The sequence below is a fragment of the Magallana gigas genome, chromosome 3, assembly GCF_963853765.1.
Source record: "Magallana gigas chromosome 3, xbMagGiga1.1, whole genome shotgun sequence".
NCBI classification, from domain to species: domain Eukaryota; kingdom Metazoa; phylum Mollusca; class Bivalvia; order Ostreida; family Ostreidae; genus Magallana; species Magallana gigas.
In genome coordinates this window covers 48,980,188-49,005,260 of record NC_088855.1, presented here as the reverse complement: position 1 = coordinate 49,005,260, position 25,073 = coordinate 48,980,188, and the positions used below count along the sequence as shown (strand labels likewise).

The window sequence follows — 25,073 nt, the reverse complement described above, 5'->3', positions numbered from 1 at the left end:
GTGTTCAGTAACTAGGATATTCCTTTTGAATTAATAATACATGTATGTTTGCATCACCAAGTGCCCTACCCATCCAAAGAAATATGTCACCGAACACTGAAATTACTCTCATTTTTTAGGGGGGGGGGCGGAAAAAAATTATCGTATTGTTTGCATCACCAAGTGCCCTACCCATCCAAAGAAATATGTCACCGAACACTGAAATTACTCTCATTTTTTAGGGGGGGGGGGCGGAAAAAATTATCGTATTCGACTCGGTTTTTAGAATTAAGTACTCTCTAGAGAAGAAGGTAAATACAGTTGTCACATCAACAACCCAAACAAATCCGCAAAACGTGCCACATCTATTTGTAAATACACCTCACAGTCGCGTATAGTATGCATGTCTTGGACTAAATATGTCACTCATACAATGTAATTACAAAACACAAATCAGTGGTTGGCCATAGGATTTTCATATATGAAGTTTCGCAGGTGATAAGTTGATGAGTCTTAGACTACTGTATGCCTGATAGGCCTATAGATATACATAATTAACTGTCCTAGCTGTCGTTTGTTGTTATTCCTCTTGATGTGGTGGCAGTGCCATTAAACAACAGGTATTAATAGATTTTTAAAAGATAGTTTCTGTGCAATAACTGTGACAATTGCAAGCAAGACCATACGCATCTTTAAAAATTCAAATTAAGTTTTCTTACATGAAAATAAACAATATTTTTACCAGAATAATAGCAAAGATATTAAAGAGATTTGGTTGCAATTTGATTTATTAATAAGTATTGAAGCACTTGTGGGAAAGACTTCAGTGAATCTCTGGTCAGGTGCTGTACCGACTGATCCATCTGTCGCCAGTATTCAAACCAGTCTGACCGTCATGTTATTTTCTCTCAAATGATCTCCATCCTTGAAGACTAACCAGGCTCTTTCCCCTTGCAGGAGTTAACTTGTCAGTTCTAGGGCTTGGCACGACACTAAATGTAACGGGATGGAAATAAGGACAACCCAGACTGAGATTCAAACCCGGTCCCCCTGAATCTGTAGTCAGGTGCTCTACCAACTGAGCTAACTAGTGCCAGTATTCAAACCAGTCTGACCATCTCATAATAATGGACCAAACTGGAATTCTAAAATCAGCACCAGTTAGCTCAGTTTGTTGCTATCACCTAACTAGAGACTCAGGGGGCCAAGGTCTTGTCCATCATAGTTTCTCCCACCAAATTACAAAATGTACCTAATATCAAGAAGATGCATGATTCATATTGTGATGTTATATGATGTAGATGAATTTGTTTATTCTATCAAATAAGATGTTATAACCAAAATTGAATTATGAAGAGGTAAATATCTGACTAATAGTATAATAAATAAGAGTTGGTTAATTCCAGATTGACATACTGATAGATTTATGATATTAATATCAAATTATGAATACAAATGGTTATTATTTTCAGGACACAATGTCAAGCAAATTAAAAGACAGTATTCTGAAAGGATGTATGGATCATCTTCCCACCTTAAACTCAAGAGTAGTCAGGATATTTATCTGTTCTACATTTACAGGTAGATTCTGAATAAAGAAATAACAGGATTTTGTTCCATTTTCTGAAACTTTCTTCAAATCTGTTACATACTTCTGTATGGCAATTAATTGGTAGTATTGTCATAATGTCATTTAGATACAAGAGAAGAAAGAAATATTCTGATTGAAGAAGTTTATCCAAAACTACAGTCTTACTGTAAGCAGAACTATGGATTAGAATTTCAGGTAATTTATCCACACATTCAATTATGATTAAAACGTCATGTAGTATACGGTAGGCAAAGAAAATAAAATTGAATAGAATTTTATCTAATAAAAAACAAATAATACAAAACAAACCTAGTACATGTAATTCCTTATACATGAATGTGATATCGTTTATTTTGTGCACAGATAGTACCAATGTACAAAAGATATTACCATAAGATACAGGTTTAAGCATACTTGTCTAACTGATTCGTTTGTGTGTGACAGGTGGTAGACATGAGGTGGGGGGTCCCTGAGGAAGCCTCTGATGATCATTCCACATCCTCACTCTGTCTGGCCGAGGTCCTCAACTGCCAAAAGTTGTCTACTGGACCAAATTTTGTGGTAATATCATTGGATACAGAACTGTTAAATAAATCCTGTTTCACTTAAAAAAGACATTTATTGAACATGTTGAAAAGACTAGTTAATAAAATTGGAAAGTCATTCATCAAAATTATGGTCACACAGGTCATTACAGTTGGATTAGTTACTACTAACTTATGACTTACTAATTGTGTTTTACAAACACATAGTTAATTGTATATCTATAAGGTATTGTAAGCACTATTGTAAAATACTGTTTCTTTTTAGCATTTTTATTATGTACAATAATAAATGTGAATATTTCAGACATTTTTGAACCAGCGGCATGGATACAGAGCCCTTCAGCAAACTATTCCACAAAAAGAATTTAACCAGATGATGGAGATGCTGAGATCTTTGGGGGAGGATCTAGCAGTATTTGATGCCTGGTACAAAGAAGACATCAATGCTGTTCCCCCAGTTTTTGTCCTTCAGCAAATAAGCAGTATCATACCCAGTTACAAATCAAAGGTAGTGCATTTTTAAAATTGATATTTACAAGACTGTTTGTGTACTGTAGATTCCTTATTTTATGTGAGTACTTAATTTTGCGATTCATATCGCGAGAACATAAAATCGTGAATATTGAATTTTTATCATAGTTTCATGTAGTTAACATATGTCCAAAAAATAAAAGGGACATTTATTAATTTGCAAGATGTGCATCTCGCGATTTTATGGTGATATCAATTCCTTGCGTTTAATTAAGATATGAAGTCAATGTCTACCCAAGTTATACTAGTATAACCTGGGTTGAGGCAATTTACGCTTTATAATCCGCAAAGCATAACTTGGGTAGATATTGAGTTCATTCCCTATAATTTAATTTTCTGTAATTTGCTGTACAAATTTAGTCTGTTTTACTTTTAAAAATGATATTAATCTGTTCAAAATTTAAACGTAACGTCAAGCAGATTAGTACGTTTTTGAAGTTGGTGCAATGTGACGTGTCTTGTGACGTGCAAACCAGGTTATACAAATTTAACTAAATTTTTCTATCCAATCAAATGCAGCCTTACAACCAGAATTAAATTATTTAGGAATCTACAGTAGCTGTACACTATAGTTTTTATTTTTTTACATGAATTAAATTTCTGCTTCACTGTAAGTTACTGCATGATGCATATATCTTTACTTCTAGAGACGTATACTCTCTGAAAATTTCAAGCGCTGTGATTATTCAGTGACAGAATATCATATATCAATGGATATTGAATATAACTAGGACTCAGTATTTTGTTAGCACATCTCTAGGGGATTGCGGAATGAGAGATAATTTGATTTTGAAAGTTTTTCCAAGACATTTTCAACAACATTGCATCCTAGCTAGCTCATGAAATAATTAATTTTCCAGGAAAATTTGTCTCCATAATTTGAAAACAGACCATTTTTCTTGAAAGACATCTCTCATATCAAAAACAATTTAATTTTCTTATGAAAACAAAGCAAACTTTCATTCTGTTTATTTTATTGTCCTTCAGAAAGCGATCAATAAATGACATTTTTACATGACAAAAAGGATATTGATTATTTTCTTGTACCATATGTTGTTAGAAATCAATCATTGATTTGAAAAGAAGTATTTCACTATGGTTCTTTGATGATTGTTTAGATAATTTTTACAAATGTATGGTTGGAAGTTTTATTTGAAAATAAAAATAATTACAAAATTATGGAAAATTTTAAGACTTTAATGCTTCATTCAAAATTTAATGAGTTTTCCTTTTTATCAATTTCTAAGAGACGGATGAGGACATGGTCATTTAGGGTCAGCCTTATTTTTAAACAGTAAAAGTCAAAGATTTTTGTTTACACTTATTGTCCAGATAATTGACCCCTTGATACTAGCCAGTAATTCAGCATGGGTAACAGATGGTTCAGCATTATATTAAAAATAATTCATCTAGACTGATTTTGGAAGCATGAACAAAGTTTTCCAAAGAATATATTTCCTGTTATTTATTGAATAAAGTGGAAAAGTGACTTAGTTCTAATGATATTATATTAGGATGCAGATGCAATTAAGAAGTGGGAGAAGATTGCCGAGGAAATGCGATCCAAATTAAAACTAGCCAGTCAAAAGTGTTTTGATGAAGGGAAAATGACTGAAGAAGAAAAACACAAGTACTTTATGTCAGGTAAATTTGATTCACAGCTTTGTGTATTGTTGTACATGTACAGTTGAATAATAAAAAATACTAAAAAAAAAGCTCAATCTTTTATATGACCTTGATAATAACTGTATTCTTTCAGTGACAGAGGAGGAAATTGAACAGGGTATTTTAAAATCTCCAGGAAATCCATTGGACCATTGTTTATGTTTTGTCAGGATAATTGAGGATATTCATAACAATCTCGGTCATTCAAAGGTTTGGCGATACATTGACATGACAGGCAATGAAATTAACCAGGAATCACAGACACTACTGAACCAGCTCAGGGAGAACCGAATTCCCAAAATCATCAGTAAAGATAAAATACAAACGTAAGAGATTGCAAATCTAAAGGTATCTATGGTTAACAAGGCAATGTTGTTGGTGAAAATAATCAAGGCAATAGAATGTAAAAAAAAAAAAAGCAGAGAGAGTAGTGCTGAATCTGTTCAGGGATGACAAAATATCATGATTTTATGTTCAAATATGGTACATGTATACAGCTGTGTGGATTTTACTGAACCTAATTGGGAGAACTAAAATTCTCATCTATATTAAAAGTATAAGAAATGTGCATATGTAAAAAAAATCTGCATACCGGTAGACACTGCCATTGTATGTGCATCAGCATTTTAGATTACGGTATACTGTGCCTGTAAACTTTGAACAGGAGTTCCAAGGTTGCATCAAAGACCAATCTACTACTTTGTTACAATTTTGTTAAAACTTGAAATGAGTTTCAACAGTATTCACTATAGATTTACTGGACCACTTGGAGAGAAGCATATTTTAAAGCTGTTCCTCATGACAGAACTTTGATTACACTTAAGAAATATGGTAAAGCACTGCGGAATCACTTTTTTAGTGGGGTTCAATGTTCGTAAGTAGCCAAAATTTTCCTGGTTCATGGGGACATGATTTTATTGGTAGTGTATAATCAGGATAATTCTAATCAATATTTAAACAAATGATTGTGTATAGGTTTGTGGGGATATATTTCTTGGACAGGAGTTACCCATTAAAGCCACGAACATTGGTCACCCACAAACGATGATTCCAAAGTAAATGATACATTTATGATTTTATGACCAAGAGACAAATGCAAATTGAAATGGAGTGAGTCAGCTAGCCAGTTAATTTTACTCCAAGATGTTCACACACTTGATATAAGTTGAATATGTAAGACTCCAAAATCCGATGGTCACTCCAAAGCCCGATGGACATGCCAAAGTCCATCGACCTGTGCAAAGTCCAATAGTATTTTGCCGATATGGACACCAAAGTTCGATGGTAACAGAAAAACATTGTGACGTCTCATTATGGTGATGTCACAGGTAATGTCATACTAGCAATTCAAAAGCAGCAAGATGGCAGCATCTGTCTAGATGATCAACAGAAAAGTTTTTGACAAAGAGTGGAACAAAGAGAGACTAACGATGTCAGCCCGGAGCATATTTTGTCTGTTTGAAATGATATGCAAAAATTCTAAATAGTGTTTTCAGTTAAAGGCTGTGATAACAAAAACGAAAAGTATCGTGTCAAAATATCTGTACATGTTGCCCTTTTAAAATGTGCTTTAAATGAGTTGATGACAATCTACATGTAAGACGTATGCGGGGAAACTTGTGGCAGGGGTTGATAAATAAATAGTTTTCACCATAAGGTAAGTTTTTTTTAAAAACTATCCTCATTTCATTTCACTTTCATATGTATTTTATTTTATTGACCTTCTAGTTTATTGTGACACATACAGAGAGACCATATGCATAACATTTGTGCTTTATGAGTCTAACTATAGAACCATTGGACTTTGGCATGTCACATCATCGGACTTTGGGGACTGCACACGAACCATCGAGCTTTGGCATGTCACACCCTCGAGGTTTTGCTCAGACCATCAGACTTTGGCATGGCCATTGGATTTTAGAGTCCCATCGCACTTTGGAGTCCTACATATATTTTCAAGTACTAACATGTATTGTAGTGAAGATGACTGTATTAAAACAACAAATATTGTTGTAGGTCTCTGGTGAAGTGGAGTGACAAAGAAGGAATTAACAGGGAAGATCACAAGAGTTACTTAGAGCGCTTTGCTAAGCAGTTCTACGAAGGAGTCAGAAGTCTGCTGGATAAATCCGTCTCCCTGGAGACTGAGCTCTCTAAGGATAATCTATACATAGAGGTATGTTAAGAGAATAATAGCAATGTTGAAAAACAATTTGCAATAGCACAGAAAGCTTTATGAATTGATTACTAAAATGATATATTCAATTAAATCATAGTCATGATTAAATATTTGTGTATATTAAATATCTTTTATGGTACTTTAATTACCGCTCAATGGCAAAATGATCCTTTCAGATGTTCACTTTATCAGAGGGAGAACCTTTTATTAAATCCCAAATTTAGAATTGTATGTTGTAGATAAAAAAGAGAGGTAATTTTCATGGTTTTTCAGACATTACAACATCTCACCATGGCTAAAGAGCGATGTTCCATGTTTCATGGTAGACAAGATATTTTGGAAAAAATTGCCTCCTACTTGAGGGAGGGAGAACCTGAGCCCTTCACCATCTATGGCCCATCAGGGAGTGGCAAAACCTCCATCATGGCAGAGGCTGCTAGAAAGGTACCAATATCTTATCATGACAATACCGACAAATTTAAAAAAGAATTTGAATAAAATTTGTTTTGACTCCAATTGTAACTTGCTATTTGATTGGTTAGAAGATTGGATTCTAATGCACCAGGCGTAAGTACAATATGGCTTGCTTTTGATGCCAATATATTTATGAAAAGAGTAGCTAGTACAAGGGCAATAATGATATTTGATAAAATGCTTTGGGATTTTTAAAAAAAATGTATCTGCCTTTACAACCTAAACACACCCTATACCCTTATATGTAGGTTGCTTTCAAATTCCATATAGGCCATAAATATTGATAAATTACATTTTTGAAATGGAGTGGAGATACATTTATCACATCAATATTACAGTCAAGCTTTTCACTGATAGCTAGAAAATTTATCATTTTCTGGACGTATTGGTATGAAGTGTGCTTGAGCTCGAGCCTGGGAAGATACAATGATATAAATATAACTATAATATTGTTGGATTTCAATATCTAGTATTTATCACAAAATTTTCCTAACTTACTATCTCTTCCACTGTTTTTGTTTGGTTTGATATATTTTTCATAATTTAATTCAACTGTAAGAAAGTAAGAATAATTATTCATGTATTAATATGCAATAGAGTAAAAAGCATTCAAAATTTTGATTGGGAATAATACGTAATGTAAGCCTTAATCAACAGGTAAAGGATCATTTTCTATGATACCTCCCTAAAATACATATAACCAAATCAATAACCCCTTCAATCATTAAAACATGCATAAAGAAATAAAATTTAATTTTGCTCAAAATGCAGTGACTTTCATATCTGAGTAAAAAGAAGAAACATTCTTACACCAAACATTTTTGCTTACAGGTGCCCTTTGTGTACCACAAAGACGCAGTGGTGATTCTGCGGTTCCTGGGTACATCACCTGACAGCAGCAACCTTCGCCGACTGCTTCGAAGCATTTGCAGCCAAATCTTGTACAACACAGTTGGAAAGGCTGATGATATTCCAGAAGAGTTCGATGAGTTAGTCATTCTGTTTCAAGGTCTTTTAGAGGAGTACAAGTCAAAGAAACCTCTGGTCATTATCCTGGACTCACTCGACCAGCTCAACCAAGACCATTCATCCTACAAACTAAGATGGCTGCCTAGAAAATTGAAACCCAATGTACGGATTTTATTGTCTACCTACATTGAGACTTTAGAGATTGTGACGAATTTGAAAGCATTTTTTAGCCCTAAAAGTTTCATTGTTGTACCCAATTTAGGAGAGGAACTGGGTTTTCAGATTTTGAAGGTCTGGTTAGAAGGAAGTAACAGAACCTTGACTTCTGAACAATTTGACATAGTTCAGAAAGCTTTCCATGCATGCAGCCTTCCTCTGTATGTAAAACTGGTTTTTGAAAATATCCTCATGTGGAGATCATACACCCCAGTAGATAGATGTGTCCTGCAAACTACGCTGCAAGAAAGTATCTCCACATTGCTTGGGCAACTGGAGAATAAGCATGGGAAGATGTTTGTGGAGCGATCTTTTGCATACCTCACTGCCTCTGCATCAGGTCTCAGTGAACTGGAATTTGAAGATGTGATGTCAATTGATGATTCTCTTCTGACAGAAGTCTTCAAATTCCAGCTGCCACCAGTGCGGAGAATTCCCTCCCTATTGTGGGTGAGGTTGAAGTATGATGTACAGAAATACATTGTGGATAAAGAAATAGATGAGACTCGTGTAACATTCTGGTACCACCGGCAGTTCATTGAAGCTAGCCAGGAACGCTATCTTAAAGATGAAAAATTTGCTGCAGAAATTCATTCAAATCTTGCTGATTATTTTCTTGGAAAATGGTTCAATGTTTCTAAACCATTTAGGTATACACCAGAACAAGCAAAGAAGTATGGAATGTCCACACTGGACTCCTCAGCAGACAGGAAAGTTGCTGAGCAACCAATAAAATTCATTTACAGAAATAAAGATGGGAATCCCCAGATCAGATTTAACAAAAGAAAGCTGAACAAGTTGCCATACCATTTAGCACAGGCAAATAGAGAGGATGAGCTCAATTCTGTTTGTCTGTACAACTATCATTTTATTATTGCTAAGATCAAAGCTACATCTGTAATACAGGTTATCAGTGATTTTTATTACACAAAAAAGGGAAAATTCAACAAGCCCGGTGTTTTAGAGAAAGTTCTAAAGTCTTGTCAGACCACACTCCAACAATACCCAGATTCCTTGGCATTTGAGATTTGTGGACATATGTTGTCTTATCTGACGGACAAGAAACCTAGTTCAGAGAAAACCCTGGTGTCAGAGTGTCTAAAGGTGTCAGATGAGACGAAGAAACCTACCCCTTACATGACATGCTACAGTGTTCCCAGTGAAGCTTTGCTGTATAAGCTTCAAAATCATAAGCTGCCTTATGGGTGTATGAATGTAGCAACTTCCAAGGATGGGAAGCATCTTGTAGCTCTGGCAGAAAATAATTTGGTGTTTTTCTGGGATTTGACTGTTGGAGAACTGGAATGTGAATTTCAAGCTCTAAACCCAGAGGATAGCAAGCTGAATATTATGGGCTCTGAAAGTAGTAAAGATTTGGTGTACTTTTCATCAACCTATCAAAAAACGATGCATCCTTTCATCATTGTGAACATTGTGACATCAGAGATTAAGAGATCATTGAATCTTGGGAAGAGTTACCCTGCAGTAGGAATGGCAGATTCTCTTAAACATGGATTGACAGAACAAAGGATATTTTGCCTACACAAAGGACATTCTGCTGATGTTTTCAGCATGGAGACTGGTCAACATGAACACAGTTTTAGTATTTCTGCAGATGACATGGTCATATCCCCAGAAAAAAAGCTGGCAGTATTTCATCTGAAGTCAACAACAACTTACACCATGTACAGTGCAACCAGTTTGTCCGAGCTTCACCGCTTTGATGTGGATGGTCCCTCTCTGTCACTGATCTTTTCTCCCACGACCCATGAAGCATTTGTTTTATTGAAAGACTCTGGCCAAGTCCACATGGTAAACACTAACAAAGACGATGGAACTGTTGGGCAGGTTCTGAGCAAAATCAGTGCATCCGACGGACAAACTATCCAAGAGGCAAAAATGTCCACCAGCGGTAATTACCTGATCTTGAGGACAGAAGAGGGATTCTTGTTATGGAATTACAAGTCAAACAAAGTTTTTAAACAGTTTAAAATTCCAAACTATATCAAACCTGAGCACAGGGTGTTGGACATGTTCAGCAGTCTCCAGATGGATGACAAGACTTTTGTTGTGGGGTATGAAGGTTATCTTGTAGTATGGGATGTGGCTAAAGGAATTCTCAAAGCATGCTTAGAAGCCAGCAAGTCAAAAATTAATTTCTTAGACATCAACAATGCTAGAAATCTGGCAATTACTACATCTAAAAGAAACAATGCCATTCAGATTTGGAATTTGGGAGCCATGGAAAAAACAGATTCCAGATTTCAGCCACTGATGATGAAGACAAGTCCAAGGTACTTTGATGTTTCCAAGACTGGTGAAACAGCAGTTGTAAGAGGAACTGTAGCCAATGACGTGGTGGTCTTGGACTTGATAAATGGAAGGATTAAGGTTAACATATCGGAGGCCTATGAGACGATGCGACCAGTAATATCACCAGATGGAGCTTATGCTGTGCTACGAGAATATGATGGACAGAATGTTATTAAGATTTGGAGTACAGAGACTGGAAAGTTGATAAATTCACTTCCACTGAGCAGTCTGATGGTTAAACACTACACATGTTCAAATTCTAGAGTATTAGTCAAAAGTGATACAGAAGGAGGCAGTACCTTTAGTTTTTGGAATATCAAAACAGGGGAAAACCTGCACCACTTTCATATTAATCATTTAAATATAGGGGAAGTTATTCTGGAAATGACACATTTGGATGATGAAATTTTGATTTCCAAAAACCAGAAAGGTGATGATGTCGGCAATTGTGATCTTTTGTTGGTGAATATACGATCAGGTGAGGAGCTTTACTCATTGGCTGGCATTAATCCTGCTAGAATACAGCCCATTGGAGAGAGCGGATACTTGTTTTTAGCAGAACAAACAGAAGATCAAGAACATTACCTTGTCATCATCAATACAAAAGCAAGAAAAATCACCAAACGAGAGAAAACAAGCCCCATGCCTAATTCTTTTATTAGCTTGGACAAAGATGGGAATTACGGAATTGACAGGGTACTGAATTTGTATGATTTGAATTCCTTGAAACATGTACATCAGTTTGATGCTGAAGAGAGTGAAGTAATGCTGAGAAATATCAAAATCAGAGCCACAGCCCCTAAAATGATGCCAAATGGTGAATTCGCTGTGTGGCTGAATATTCGTGAAGGTTTAGTGAAAGTGGGAAATGTTAAAGAGAAAGTTGTGCAGAGTGTGTTTCCAGTGCATAGCATTCCCATTAGTGTGAGCGTGTCTACCAGGGGGCTGATCATTGTCGGGTGTGAAGATGGAAGGATTATGCTACTGCAGGTGCCGGATTATTCTATGGACACTAAGGACAGACTTGCTCTGTTAGCAAACAATATTACAGACAGATTGGTAAATTTCTCTAAAGATGTTTACAAAAATTCCGGACTTAACAAAACCATCAAAAGACCAAACAAGGAGTCCAAAGTTTGTACCATTACCTAGGTAGGAGATTCATTTTGTGGAAGGGCCTTTTTCCATTTTCAACACATTGAATACTATGTAGAAAAATAATCTTACATTAACTCTGTTTGAAATTGTTGGGATCTTGGGTATCTGTCTTTCATCAAACTGAGTGTAAAACAGATTTATGATTCAACATTTATAAATTTATTTAGTGTAAATTTCATCAGAGTGTATATAACATGAAATCCACATCATCAGCTACCCACATATATGTATCTAGCCACACTTCCATTTCCATAGAACTGATAACTGATGCACAATGACTATGAAAGAATCACCACTTTTGTTGACTGTTACTATGAAGAAATGAAAGTACTGAAGAACTGACGGGAGTTGATTTTTTCGATGTTTATTTATTTTAAAATCAATGATATGTTATTTTGCATGACAAGTACATGTAGTTTTAAAGGACTATGTGCGGTTTTATGCAATTTTTGCCCCCCAAAATCAAAGTTTTAGAAAGAGCTTTAAAATAAGGTGAAAGATAGTTAAAATCATATTGGAAATAAAGGTGTAAAAGGTTATCACCACAGTGACGTCATAATGTAGAAATGACGTCATGAATATTCCAATATTTTGATAAATTGATGTTTTGTAGCAAAATATGGGTGTTTTCCGATGGTTTTTCAACTGGGAAACATCGAGCGCAGGCTTGCTCAAGTACCATATTTTAGTATAATGTGTATAACTATCTGAAGAAAAGCATATGTTAAAATCGCACTTGAGCAGACCTGCGCTCTATACTTCCGAATGCAAAATATAGAGCAAAAATGAGAATATTTTCATTTGTTTGCAAATTTGCGGGAATTGGGCCATTTAGGTGACGTCATAGATACACAGCAAATGAGTAATGATGACTAAAATCAGTATTAAAGTTATAGGTATCATCTATACAATGATTTGTGAAGATTTTATTTTTATACGATACTATTTAAAAATTGGTTGAAATCGGGGGCAGATATTTGACCATACCGCACATAGTCCTTTGAATTACGCACATTTTTATAAAATGAATTTTTGGACTTTTTAGACAATAATGTCGAGAAACCCCCATATGAATAATGTTAAATAATATTTAAAGATAAAATTAATTCAATCAAACTATGTATCAGTGATAGAAATATTTCTCAAAAAATTGTATGGATCCAAGCAATATTAAACTCTAGTCTCGTTCGACCAAACGCCCGCCTGACACCGTAAATCTCCGGCAAGGATTTACGGAGACAACCGAGCGTCGAGTTGAACGAGACTATATTGAACTCTGGCGTAGGAATACATACAGCTACAAAAAAATATTTAAATTGTTCGTAACATTTAAAATCTAACTATTTTCAAGGTATTTATAAATAAGTTTCCTTGAAAAACAATGCTTTAGCATACATTACCTCGAATTCATCAATTATTTTCAAGAACTAAGTCTTGTCAGCAGCAATGATTTGTGCTGAGGTCCAAACACTGAGTAACTGCATAGTAGAGTTGATTAAAATCAACTCCCAAAAATGTTTAATTATCAAACTGGTATTCATTGTTCAGATAGCTTCCATAGTAAAATCTTTGGTATGTGAGACTAGATTAATAAAGAGGAGGAATATGGAAATACCCCTTGTCTAATTATTTATATAAATGTATGTATTTTCAAAATAACTTCCATTTTACAAGTTCCCTTCTAAGTGTCTACAAGGTACAGTAAAACATAGTTATAGGGAACACGCTTATAATGAATTGACACTTACAGTGAAGTGATCTGCATTCCCCATGACTTTATTACATGTTGTAAACTTGACAAATATTACGAATTACGCTTATAACGAAATAAAATTGCCCATCCCTGGGACTTCGTTATAAGTGTGTTTTACTGTACATGCATGTAAATGATGACAAATAAACCAGAGGTACCTCCTGGTTAGTTGTAGAGAATATATGGAAATTAATGAGTAATATTGTCACTAGAATAAGGAATTTTTATGAATCATAAAATCACACAAATTTTGATGAGTACTTATTTCAGACCTCTTGCATATGTATTATATAACAAATTTTTGAAAAATATGTTCTTTGATTATTTATATGACTTGGTAACATTAATAAAACTCATACCTATTTTCTAGATTTCTTAAGATTTCTATGTAATATATAAAATGATTTATTGATGTCTGTGACAAATATTTTTTTGATTTTTTGATACTCATGCACATTGGAAACATGTACGGTACCTCTTGAGTGCACGGGATTGAGCGAATATGTTCATGTGGTGTATTTGTTACAAAGAATTATTATAAATACCCTGTTGTGTACTCAGAACCTTTCTGTCCAAATTTTCTGTTTCCACCCCTTGTGCTTAATATTTTATAATTATATAGTTTACAACTTCATGCCCAAAGTACATTCATTCACTATAGAATAAAAAAAGGCCAGTTTTTCTGTTTTGAAATGCTCGACTGGTTGCTTAATTTAGCTAGTTTTAATACAAGCAAAAAATAACAGGGTTCTTGCATTGCAAACTACATGAAAAAATATAAGTACCCAGATGATAATGTTGATAAATAGTGCAAGTAAGGAGTCCTTAGAATTTCTGAATTGGTAAAAAATGTCAGATTTTACTGTTTAATTTAAACCCTAGGAATAAATATTCCTGTTTATGTGAATAAAATTTCTAGTCAGGCTTAACATGCTTAACAGGGGAAGGCGTAAAAGAGGAAATTTCATGAATTTTGGTAATTTATAGATCTTTTTTTCTCACTGATATATTTTATGTACTACGAAAAAGGGATGGAAATAGTAACCTTGGATATCTGTAATAGAGTGATATTTACTTTACTTAGTAAATTCATCTTCTAAATTGTATAACATTTAACCAAACTGCTAACCATGCAGTTTTTTTGCACTCACATATTTATATTTATGGTTGATTGATATTTTATTTACATTTTTTGTACTTATTAAAAAGTGATTCACAGCAAAAAATCATAATCTATTTGATTTTCGATCATAAATTTAGTAACTAGTCATTTATACACAAAGTTTATATACATGTATTCATTTACATCATAGGAACCCATAATTTTGTGATAAAACATATTTTTAATTAAAAGAATACCTATTTGAATATATAAAGACTAATGAATATATACATACAAATAAGTTTTAGTTGCATGTAGATTTGCTAATAATGCTACTCTAGCTGCAATGTTTCACTAACTGCAAGCCGTTATATCTGTGATAAATTTTATATTGTTAATACTGTTTGTATATCTGTTGGTACTCATTTTTGACAGCATGCAACTCTATAGTTAATATCTTACCATATTTCTGTATTATTCTATTTATTTAATATTTTTCTCTCGTCTGGTCTAAGCTACTGATCATGATATAAATAAATATTAAATTGTTTTATTCTTTTTTATATTACGAAACTTTAAGAATTGTAGAGGAGTTATTCCCCTTCTAGCAGAATGAATTTCCCGCGCTTGTTAAGAGAGTTATCTTCTCTTCATTACAATGTTTGTCGGTAGAGAAACTTCCGGATGACTACTGCAAGACAGGTGCAGGTACATGTATCTGGTAGGTCTTTAAAAATTAATATCTTTAGACGGTTAATAGCAAATCCTTGGTGCTCGTTAAAACTATTTAAAATTATTTTATGTCAATGTAATTTAAAACGTAAAAAGCTGTATTGTTTATACCCTATGTACCGTACGATATCGACCATCATGGGTCATGCTTTCCATCTTCATCCAGGGGCATGGTTGTTTAGTGAGACTGACTGGTACTGGTATTATATGATAGTTGTGAGTTTGATAGTGTCTATAATATGGAGGGCGATAAAAAAAAATACGAGTACGTAAATTAATGTGCATCGTATATATCTTTTAAGAAAAAATTAATACATATTTGTACCTCAGTACTTTATGGACTGTTAAAGAAAAAATAAGCTGTCATATGATAATGAACAAAAACCTGTTGTCAATATAACAACCCTTTTTCTGTAGTTAAATACATGTTGATTTGAATTGAACAAATTTCCTATTTATTAATTCTTCTGTTTAAAAGGACTTGTTTTCTACTGATATGTATGGGTACTAAAACTTACATCTTTGGAATTTTTAAACACTCAATTGTCACATGAACAGAGATGATATCAGTGGATATGAACAAATGAATGTTTTAAATAAGTAATATTGCTTTTTTTTCATTAACAACAACTTAATGTATCATAGTATGGATACGATTTTTGTACTTTAACTATAAGCTATAATCTGATAATGTGACAGCAGTCAGCTGTTAACCAGAAACACTTTATTTGAATTTCATATTTGTCCGTTTAATGAAGAAAAATCAGGAAATCATTGATCACCCCATATTGGCAATGCTTCTGGCAGACATTTTATAGTAGAGGTTGACTCACTCTTCATATTGATTTTATTCAGAGACCTGTTCTGCATATGCACCCGGCATGCCACTTGTGTGCACAGTTAACAAATGGCATATCTTGTCATATGTGCTCAAAGAATTGCAGTGAAATGTTATTTTTACACATAGTTCATCAAGTGTTATTATTTATGGAAGTTTTTTGTAAGGCAATTTAATGTTCGAGCAAGCTTATTTGGCTATTAGCTACTATCCTCTCTCAGTAAACTGGAATCTTACAACGTCAAGTGGAATAAATTTATATCAAACGATTCACAGTATTATTTTCTTTAATTTTGATTGTAGAATTTGCTCAGTAATGCATAATTAAAATGTTTGAAATTCAGGTGAAAAATGTGACATTGTTAAAAATTCCATTGGTATTTTGTTGGTATTACATGCTCTATAATCTTTGAGTGTGTATTTATTCTATGCATAGCCTATGTCAAGTAGACCATGAATTGTATTTCTGTGTATAGTAAATTAGGATGGCTAGACCCCAATACACAATGAGATCTGACATTAAAGGGGCAGGTATTCTCTCCAGTATAATAGAGTCTTCTGTCAAGAGGTTCTACGTTACAGTGTCGGGGTCTCATCCTAGATGACAGGTAAGCTACAAATCTTTAATCTAGGACAAGAATTTAATCATCAAATGGGATATCTGGACTCTAACTTTGTGGTCCAAGCTTATTACTATGGGTATCCTTGAAGATGTTAAAATTAACTGGGATATATATAAAGAGAAAAATTTGGCTCAAATCCAAAATTGTTGTTAATAGTTTATTAATAAGTACAGACATCTGTCTGAATTGGACTTTATGAAAAGTATGCAGCATCTTGATATGAAGTAAATTTAAAAAGGATTCATGCTATTTGTACATGTATTAATAATGTTTGATAAGTAAAAATTAAAATTGGATATGAATTTCACTGATGCCAGGTGATATATACCGGTAATTGTTTGCATTGATGTATACACATGACTTGGGAGGTTTACCCAATGAACTTGTCTGGATTTGTAAGTCAACAGTGAAATTGTGATGTTGACTAAGAATTGAGGTAATTGGAATCTTTTCTCTGATTAAATCACTGTTGTACCTAGCTGAACAGGTGTGTCAGGCCAAGGCGACACAGAGGAGGGCTAGAGTGAAATAGAGACTTGATTTGTTTACATGTGGTGCATTTTGAGTTGTTACGAACCGGATTAACTCTGATGATTAAATGGCATAGTGCTGGATAAAAGGCCGATATTATCTAATGGTATGGAAATGCTGTATTAAAGAACACTAACAAGTTCTTCATTCTAATGCTGTTTAAAGCAGTGAAATGCCCACTCAGGTACTTGTTATTTAATAAGTATTAGACATGGCTCCAGGCGACTTCTGATTAAAATATTTTAAGTGTGTTAAGCTGGTGTAATTAATTGGTATGTAGCAGTTCTTTAAAAAAGGATACACAGTGTTGTTGTATTTTGATTGGTGCTTAATGGAAGTGTGTGAATGAACTACACCTGAGTGATGTAGATGTAAAATTTCACCTGGTCAGTGACAGGGTCAGATGTAAGTATATTCAGATGTATAATGAGATCTATTTTTGGCTCTCACTGCGACATTGATTTACCTATAAGTTATCTGAGTTTATATATTACACAATTTCTCTCAAGTCTGTTTGATAGCAGAATGTTCTTTTTCTGTTTCAAGGTGAACTTGAGATAAAAAGTATTAAGAAAGTGTAGGGACACAATTCTGTTTTTAAAAAAGTATAATAGTATATGTATATAGTGACCGGAAATACTTTTTTAAGTACCTACTAATTGTATCTATGTATAGGCGTTAAACATGCATCTAGTCATGGTTGAAAGTTATTTTACTTGTATGGATCAATATCTAATCTTTGAGTGACAATATTGCTATATTTATGGACACCAGAAGGAAAAACAAGATTAAGAGAGATTTCTGTATAGTGAAAACAGAGTACAGACTCCTGTGTCTACTGAATGGACAGTGCTGATCCTTTATGTAAATATTGTGGTTATACGACTGAGTCATGTTTGGAAATTGCATTAGGTTGTTGGATAGAAGGGACCTGTCTTGGTCAGTTCAATCTTGCTGGAGATGCCCATGATCAGAATTCTGAAAAGATTGCTAAGTGAATTGTTGACAATAACAGGTACACATCTTTTTGTGTCAAAGGACAGAGAGAAAAAAGAATTGCACTACAAAGTGGAAAACTGTGTAAGAAAAAGAAAGTAATCAAATCGGGCCAATGTGTTTGTATTTTTTCCTTATTTGTTTTACCTAAGTCATTGTACATAGATCGAATAGGTATAACTGACAATACAGGCCTATAGGGGATGGAGTTATGACAGCAAAATGACAAGGCCCCCGATAAACAACTCTATATAAGTTTCTCTTTTTATGTTCAAACTTAAGATTTTCACGGTAGATAGGTAGTTTGATGTGTTAATGGTCCGATATTTGTGATGATAAACAGAGACAATAGGAAAATGTGTGCTGTGCACTGATAAAAAACAACCTCTTGCTGAATTGGTGCAATTAGTTAAATGTTAGTAATTAGGATAAGTAATGTTAATGGTATTTGAGTTGACATCTATGTAATCAGAGTAATTGATACCCTTCATGTGGTAATTTGAATATACATAACTTGTAGTTGCCTGTATATAGTTAAATAAAGAAAAAAAAATTTGTTGACATTTGATGTTTAACATTGAGATGAACATGTACATAAACATTTGGGTTGATTTTCTATTTTTCATTATTTTAGGTACATGAAGTAGTAACACAGTAATTTTTCAGGATTGTGAACTACGTACTTTTCCTAGGTGACTAATGGATAACATTTGAATACTTAACTACACAAATAAATGGATTTAATTTTCTTGAGCTAAGTTAGACATGCTGAAAATGTTTATTGATTTTTGTTTCAGGGTTAATTAACCCTCAAAATCTACCCCCATGGCAAGTAGGCTCTAAAGGCAAATTGTCAAACTAGGTCGTTTGCAGTTGAAGGAAAGCCAGAAATATGTACAGCAAATATGTTAGACATTTGATTGCAGACCAAGCACCTGCTAGATCTTGGCTCTGCCTGATATAACAAGCAAGAATATTCTTTTGATGTGTTTGCCTCAAATATACAATTCTAACCGTTGAATCTAGAACACTGCCCAAAGGGAGGAAGTTCTCTATTCAACAGAATGCAAGCAGTCTCTTATGGTGCAGCAGCAATCTCTTGCACACTTCATTCTCGAGCGTATGTGTGAATTCGTCAGTACTTGAAGCTCCAGCTTTAGCATGCTGCTGAGCACCCCTAGGACTCCCTCCTGCAATCCTCCATCAAATGTGTTATCATCAGGGCCAGGGGGTGGAATGCATGATCATTATTAATTATTGATCTCTGTTCTAATAATACTCAATAGATTACTCATTTAGAATGACATTGTAGTCCAGTCATACCCTTTATATTAAAGTCCACTAGTTAAGATACAGAAAAATGAGGACAAGTGATTAATTCAGGTCTCTATTTTAATGAGTCTTACATCATTCTGTTTTAATGATGTGATGAACTAGGCATAAATTTATCAATTTCCCTTCCTGGGACCCCACCTTGATAAGAGGGAGGAAGCAGGGAAGGATTGGGTTACATGGTAGATGCTGGGGCAAAATAGAGTATACAAGCTTCAGAGAAGGATATTAAACTTAGCAGAGCTCTAATCTTTTTTTCTTGTTTCATATGTTGCAGAATATTGAGAACTGTGCCATTTCTTAAGGATTTATTTCTGAAATTGTGATACAGGATACATTATTTCTGTGATTGAGGCATTTGTGTGGACAAAGTAAGTATTAAATTGCGCATCAGTGTCAGTCCTCTCAATAAATGGAAGTTCTACGCTGCTTGTATTTATTTTAGCAACAATGAGATTAAATTTCCTTAAATGATGCACAAAGTTTGTATGATTGATTACTGCAAATGTATTAGATTTTTTTTAGGAAGCTTATAATGATTTAGATCTTGCAAGAACTTTCATGAGTATTAATTTCTTGAAAATCTGAAGAGTGAGACTGGGCCATCTGAATCAATACTTGAGCAGACAAATTAATTATTGCTTTATTTAACAATAGTCTTCTCAGATAATACAAATTACTATTGATTGTCCTGAGGAACGTCTGCAATGTTCTTGCTTGCTTGCCCACAGACATAATATGAAGATGCGCCATTATAGCAATGGGTTTGCCATATGTTTACTGTTACAAGGTGTGAACATTTGGCATAGGGGGGTTTTACTACACATGTTAGGGAGTTGGGAGTTTGAAATCTTGAACATGTTCAGTGTAAACATTGTTATCTTCTGATGACAGCATCGAGAGCTGGCCCAGATAGGGACATAACATTCTTCCTGAGAGCAGCAGTTGTACATAGTAATGAGCATCTAGAGCATATGTTGGGAGGGATTTGCATGCCATTGTCTGGTGTATAGTAGAGCAAGAATGTTAATACAAGGCTCAAGTGTATAATGCATGCAGATGATGAAGGAGGCCAGCTGTGTAAGAACATCTTATACCTCCAAGGCAAAGGGTAGGCTTCGTGTATCAAGTTGTTAGGCTAATGCTACAAAGGTCCTCCAAGCTAACAGCACTATTGGAGCTTATATAATAGGTTTAGTACAGTACTTTGACCTCCTCATTAACACTGATAGGATTTGGGTTTTTTTTTTTTATCACACCACTTAAGATTTGCAAGATGCTGTGTGTTTCTGCACCTGTCTCTGAATCAGCTTGGCACTTTACTGAATGATTCCCTGGTCTGAAATTAATGGAAAAGAAAATCTTGTTGCTTTGGCACACTTTCCCAGTATCAGCCCATATTTGCTTTAAGATTGCGTTTCTGGAGTAAGTCTTGAGTTTGTCTTGTACATCGATCAGCTAGGGTAAGATATAATGTCACAAAGCCATGGTGAATGTCAGAGGTACATGAAAGTTAATCATTTCAATCAAAGATGATCTATCTCCACCCCTCCTAATCAGTCTATAATGCTGTTCAATGATCACTAATTCCCCCAATCCTATTCTAAACTCATTAAATTTCACGATGTAATGGGATAGGCTTGAGGGGGCAATGTACTTATATCTGACAGTACTGTTATAGATATTCTGGTCAGTGAACCCATTCATCCCTCCATTGTACTAAGCTTGCTATCATAGGATCAATTTCTTTTAATTGATATGGGAGATAAGTTGACTTGTAATTGGGATTATCTGATATACAGTAAGAAATGGAGTGTTTTATTACTAAACCATTTCATAATGTTCAGATAAAGAAGGGTTAAAAATTGGGAAAATATCATTAAGTCAGGGAAATAAACTTAACTGTAAAAATTAAAGCAAAGAATATTTAGACTGAATTTTCCTGTTTTCTGACACTATAAACTGTTCAGATGTTCATTGAACAGATAAATCCCTGAGCATTTCCTTGATCCTTTGATGAGGGTCAAAAGCATGACCAGAGCGCCATTATAATGGAGGGTTTACTGGAACATCCAGCCAGCTGGCTCAATATGGCCAAGACCAGGTGTAAACAACTTACTGAAATGCTTTTTCTATACCCTAATAAAAATGTCAGGTGTATCTTGATTTTGTATAAGACGATATTGTGATATTAATTTCATAGAAGTGTTCCCAAACCTTTAGCCTATCAAGCACATATAATTTTTTATTTTTTTTTGGTTGGGGGGGGGGGGGGGGGGGGTACAACAGTTCGAGAACACTGAGCATGTATATGCATTGGAAATCAGTGCAACATACTAAATGTTTTGTGGCATTGTTGGGGGGTAATTGCAGTGGACATTGGCACTATGGCAGTGTGTGAAAAAATTGAATAAATCGATTTCAAAATTTTTAATGCAAGTGTCAACTGAAGAGGTGCTGTAGACATTTTGAGGTATTGTGTTTGAAAGTGTGAAATGTGAACTATTTCAAAGTTCAATACAAATTAAAGAGGGTAAATGCTACTGTGGCTTTTTACACTATGAAAGGAGCCTCAGTGCTATTAAATTTAGTTGATGGAACCCCTTTTAAAGATAGGACACAGTTTAATGTCATAGCGAGGAATTTTGCCATCACTATGTCAACAATACTAAGTAATATATGTTCTCAGTTATTAAAGGGCCCTGACTACCTTGAAATGATAATGGAGGGTTGATAAGGTCAAGGACTTGAGGTGGATGGGTATATGTATTTGGGACAACTGGTTTATCATAATGTCTGTGGTATGCAGCCCATTTTATGTTTACTTATTTGCTTTTTTATAACATGCATAGTTTGAGGCTGTATTTAAGATACACATAAATGAGTTGATCCTAGTGTTTAGATAGTATTAGTTGTGTTGCTCAAGTATAACTTGATATCTTGGAGATTAAAGCCTTGAGTGATTGTGGTCAGACAGACTGTGTGTAACTTGTGTTAGTACCTGGACATTACACCTGGCCACTGGCTCATTTTATAAAACCTCAGTCAACATCAGCAAACCACAAACACACAACACTATAATGGACAACTAAAGTAATTCTGATACACAAACAGTAAACACTTGAGCCAGGATCAGATAAGAGAGATTGATCTATAGACTGGGCTATGATTCTATATGGGAGACAGTGGAGGTCAGATTTGGCTTATGTTTTACCAAACAAGACACTTCAGTGCTAATATAATGGACAGGGGGTGAGGTTAACTTATGTGAATATGGTCGTCCTTAAAATCTGTAGGTGATCTGATCTTGGGATTAGCAGCTTTGTTGTGTATACAGACTGTTTACAGTGAAATGTAGGTGTTTATCATTTGTCACCTTCTGTCTTAAGTCTCCCCTAGGGGAAGTAACCACAGCCATTTATATACAGACACCAAAATATGTCATGTAAAGCTTAATGGAGGGAGTGATTCATTGTTTAACTGTTCCTCGTCTAGAGCTAGGGCTTCTCCTTCCTTGACTTCCTTTAATTAGACCAGAAATGTCCTCTACAGTCTATAGCTGATTGAATCAATGTAAGTGTGCAATACCAGTAAGTCTACAACCCCATTACCTTCAGATCTGTTGACAATGTGGATTTTCTGCTCTAATTCAATTTTTAGTGGACAATAAAAGCCATTTGAAAAGACAGTTACTAGTAATTGTTATTGAATGATATTAGATCACTTGTAAAGGAATATTTAAACTTTTCCAATCTACGACCATGGGTTGACTATAACACTTGACCCCAAAATATCAGTGGGATTAACATTTGACTACATGGGCTACCAATAAGGAAATGTATTGGTTATTTGGTAGTAGAACCTATGACATAAAACTGAGTCTGTTCCTCAATCAGACATTGCTGTAGCTAAGTCAGTCCTCAATGAGACACACAGCTTGTGAGACCAATCAGAACTATATCAAACTTTGTTTTTTGTAGAGGCTGATCGCTGTCCCATTATGTACACTGTGTGTTTGTGACATTCTGCTGATTAAGGTAAGTCTCAATCAATCTCAGTGTAATAATTCATAACTTTATGAGGTCAGTATAAGGATGTATGTATAGTATTCATAATCTTTGCACTGTGCTTGACACTTCCAGTTCAGTAAATCTTGTAAAAATCAATGAAATGTCAAGGCTATCGTTAAAGAGATATGTGGATCAAATATTTATTGTCACACCCATGTAACAGATTGTCATTGTAATCAGTAAAGAGTTTGCGGGATCAATACATTTATATCGTTGTTAAACAACCTGCTGGATGTTTTGTTCGGGAGGGATTTCTGACTGGTGGACTAGACAAGGATTGCCATCTTAACCTGTTGTGGTATCGGACACCGGAATGGTTTTTACACTACAAGGTGAAGCAGTGAGGCATCGTCCATCATCCAAGTGTCAACATAACCAAGTTATTTCTCTGTAGATAAAAAAATCATACAGCAAAACACCTCATAAACTGATGCGTGCTTTATGGACCACGCATTGCTTTGTGGGTTGGCTTTTTTCATGTGGATATCCCGCACGGTTTCAAATTCTGCATTTATCTGGATGTTTATGTGGTATGATGTATTTTATCACGTAGAACTAGATAACCTGTATCTATCCAATTCTTTATAAGCTCCGGATTTTTATTCAGTGCTTCTGTTTGATGAAAACATCTTTAAGTGACGAGCAGTGTTTACATTGTTTTCTGGAGGAGTAGTTAGGAGAAGATTTCTGAAGTGTCATGAATTGACAGATGTTGATGTCATGCCAGGCAGGTCTTGGTCCATACTGTAATGAGAGCTTAACCCTTTGTTTAAAAAAATGGGACCAACATACAATTTTCCAACCTGCTGGGCTGAGATATATCCCTTATTCATGCCTGGTCATCTAATATATCTGTTTCTGTGGTTGGTTTGATGTTTTACACTAACAGTTCTCATAATTTATGTCTCTGAAATGCATTGAGGTAATCATGGTAATGTCAAATACTTTTTTACTGTTACATACATTCTGTAAATCTTCTGTGCACTAGAGTTAATTACATTTTACTGTAGAGTTTTTTTAAGGTCCCTTGTAACTCATTAATCATCTGTGCCAACAGGGATTTTCATGACTTGGTACAGATACCTGTTTTCAATCAAAATATTATGCTGGCAAGATACAAATCGAGCAAGACTTTTGTTTTTTGAACTTCCAACCCCACCAGTCTATTTGGCTGTGTTCTCTATATGTTTTGCACGTCAGTGATGGGTCTCATTGCCAGATCTCTAGATACAAACTGTTGAAGATCCAAGAGACGAAAAATTATGATCATAGAATCCAGCTTCAGATAATCCCTCTCTGTTTGGAAGCCACATCCAGAGTTCATCCTGTGGGTGAATCTGATAACAAATGCTTTATTTTCCATGAAATCTGCATTAATTAGGCATTGATCTGCCCCTGAAGTCTGGCAGACCTAATCTCTGCCTGCACTGCCATTGATTTCTGCCATTGACTGGGATAATCTTTACCTGAATCAGA

General features: G+C 34.7%; 2 protein-coding genes and 1 long non-coding RNA gene across 18 annotated transcripts in view; 2 read left to right on the top strand and 1 right to left on the bottom strand.

Annotated features, from left to right (window-relative positions):
• The first annotated feature begins 295 nt into the window (after positions 1-295).
• Positions 296-13,720, top strand: LOC105318053 (NACHT and WD repeat domain-containing protein 2). Its single transcript, XM_011414934.4, has 10 exons — positions 296-599; positions 1,452-1,560; positions 1,677-1,765; positions 2,015-2,131; positions 2,420-2,623; positions 4,161-4,290; positions 4,406-4,637; positions 6,328-6,487; positions 6,764-6,934; positions 7,796-13,720. The coding sequence occupies exons 2-10, from the start codon at positions 1,458-1,460 to the stop codon at positions 11,612-11,614; spliced, it is 5,025 nt and encodes a 1,674-aa protein (XP_011413236.3). The 5' UTR covers positions 296-599; positions 1,452-1,457; the 3' UTR covers positions 11,615-13,720.
• On the bottom strand, positions 789-6,919 carry LOC136274056 (uncharacterized). Its single transcript, XR_010712335.1, has 3 exons — positions 6,781-6,919; positions 1,985-2,152; positions 789-971 (listed from the first exon to the last, which is right to left on the bottom strand). It is a non-coding gene; the product is annotated as an uncharacterized lncRNA (long non-coding RNA).
• Positions 13,721-15,067: 1,347 nt separating the features above from the next.
• The window catches only part of LOC105318054 (activated Cdc42 kinase-like), a 28,796-nt gene continuing 18,790 nt past the window's right edge, over positions 15,068-25,073 (top strand). For 7 of the 16 annotated variants that reach the window (XR_010712334.1, XM_066080137.1, XM_066080134.1 and 4 more), the window contains exons 1-2: positions 15,120-15,196; positions 23,508-23,564. The gene's annotated coding sequence lies outside the window, so the exon portion shown is untranslated. Of the gene's footprint in view, positions 15,197-16,555; positions 16,654-19,804; positions 19,899-23,081; positions 23,101-23,507; positions 23,565-23,809; positions 23,930-23,987; positions 24,128-25,073 lie in introns of those variants that run through there. The other 9 variants (XM_066080140.1, XM_034483117.2, XM_034483098.2 and 6 more) reach the window with 8 other exon arrangements.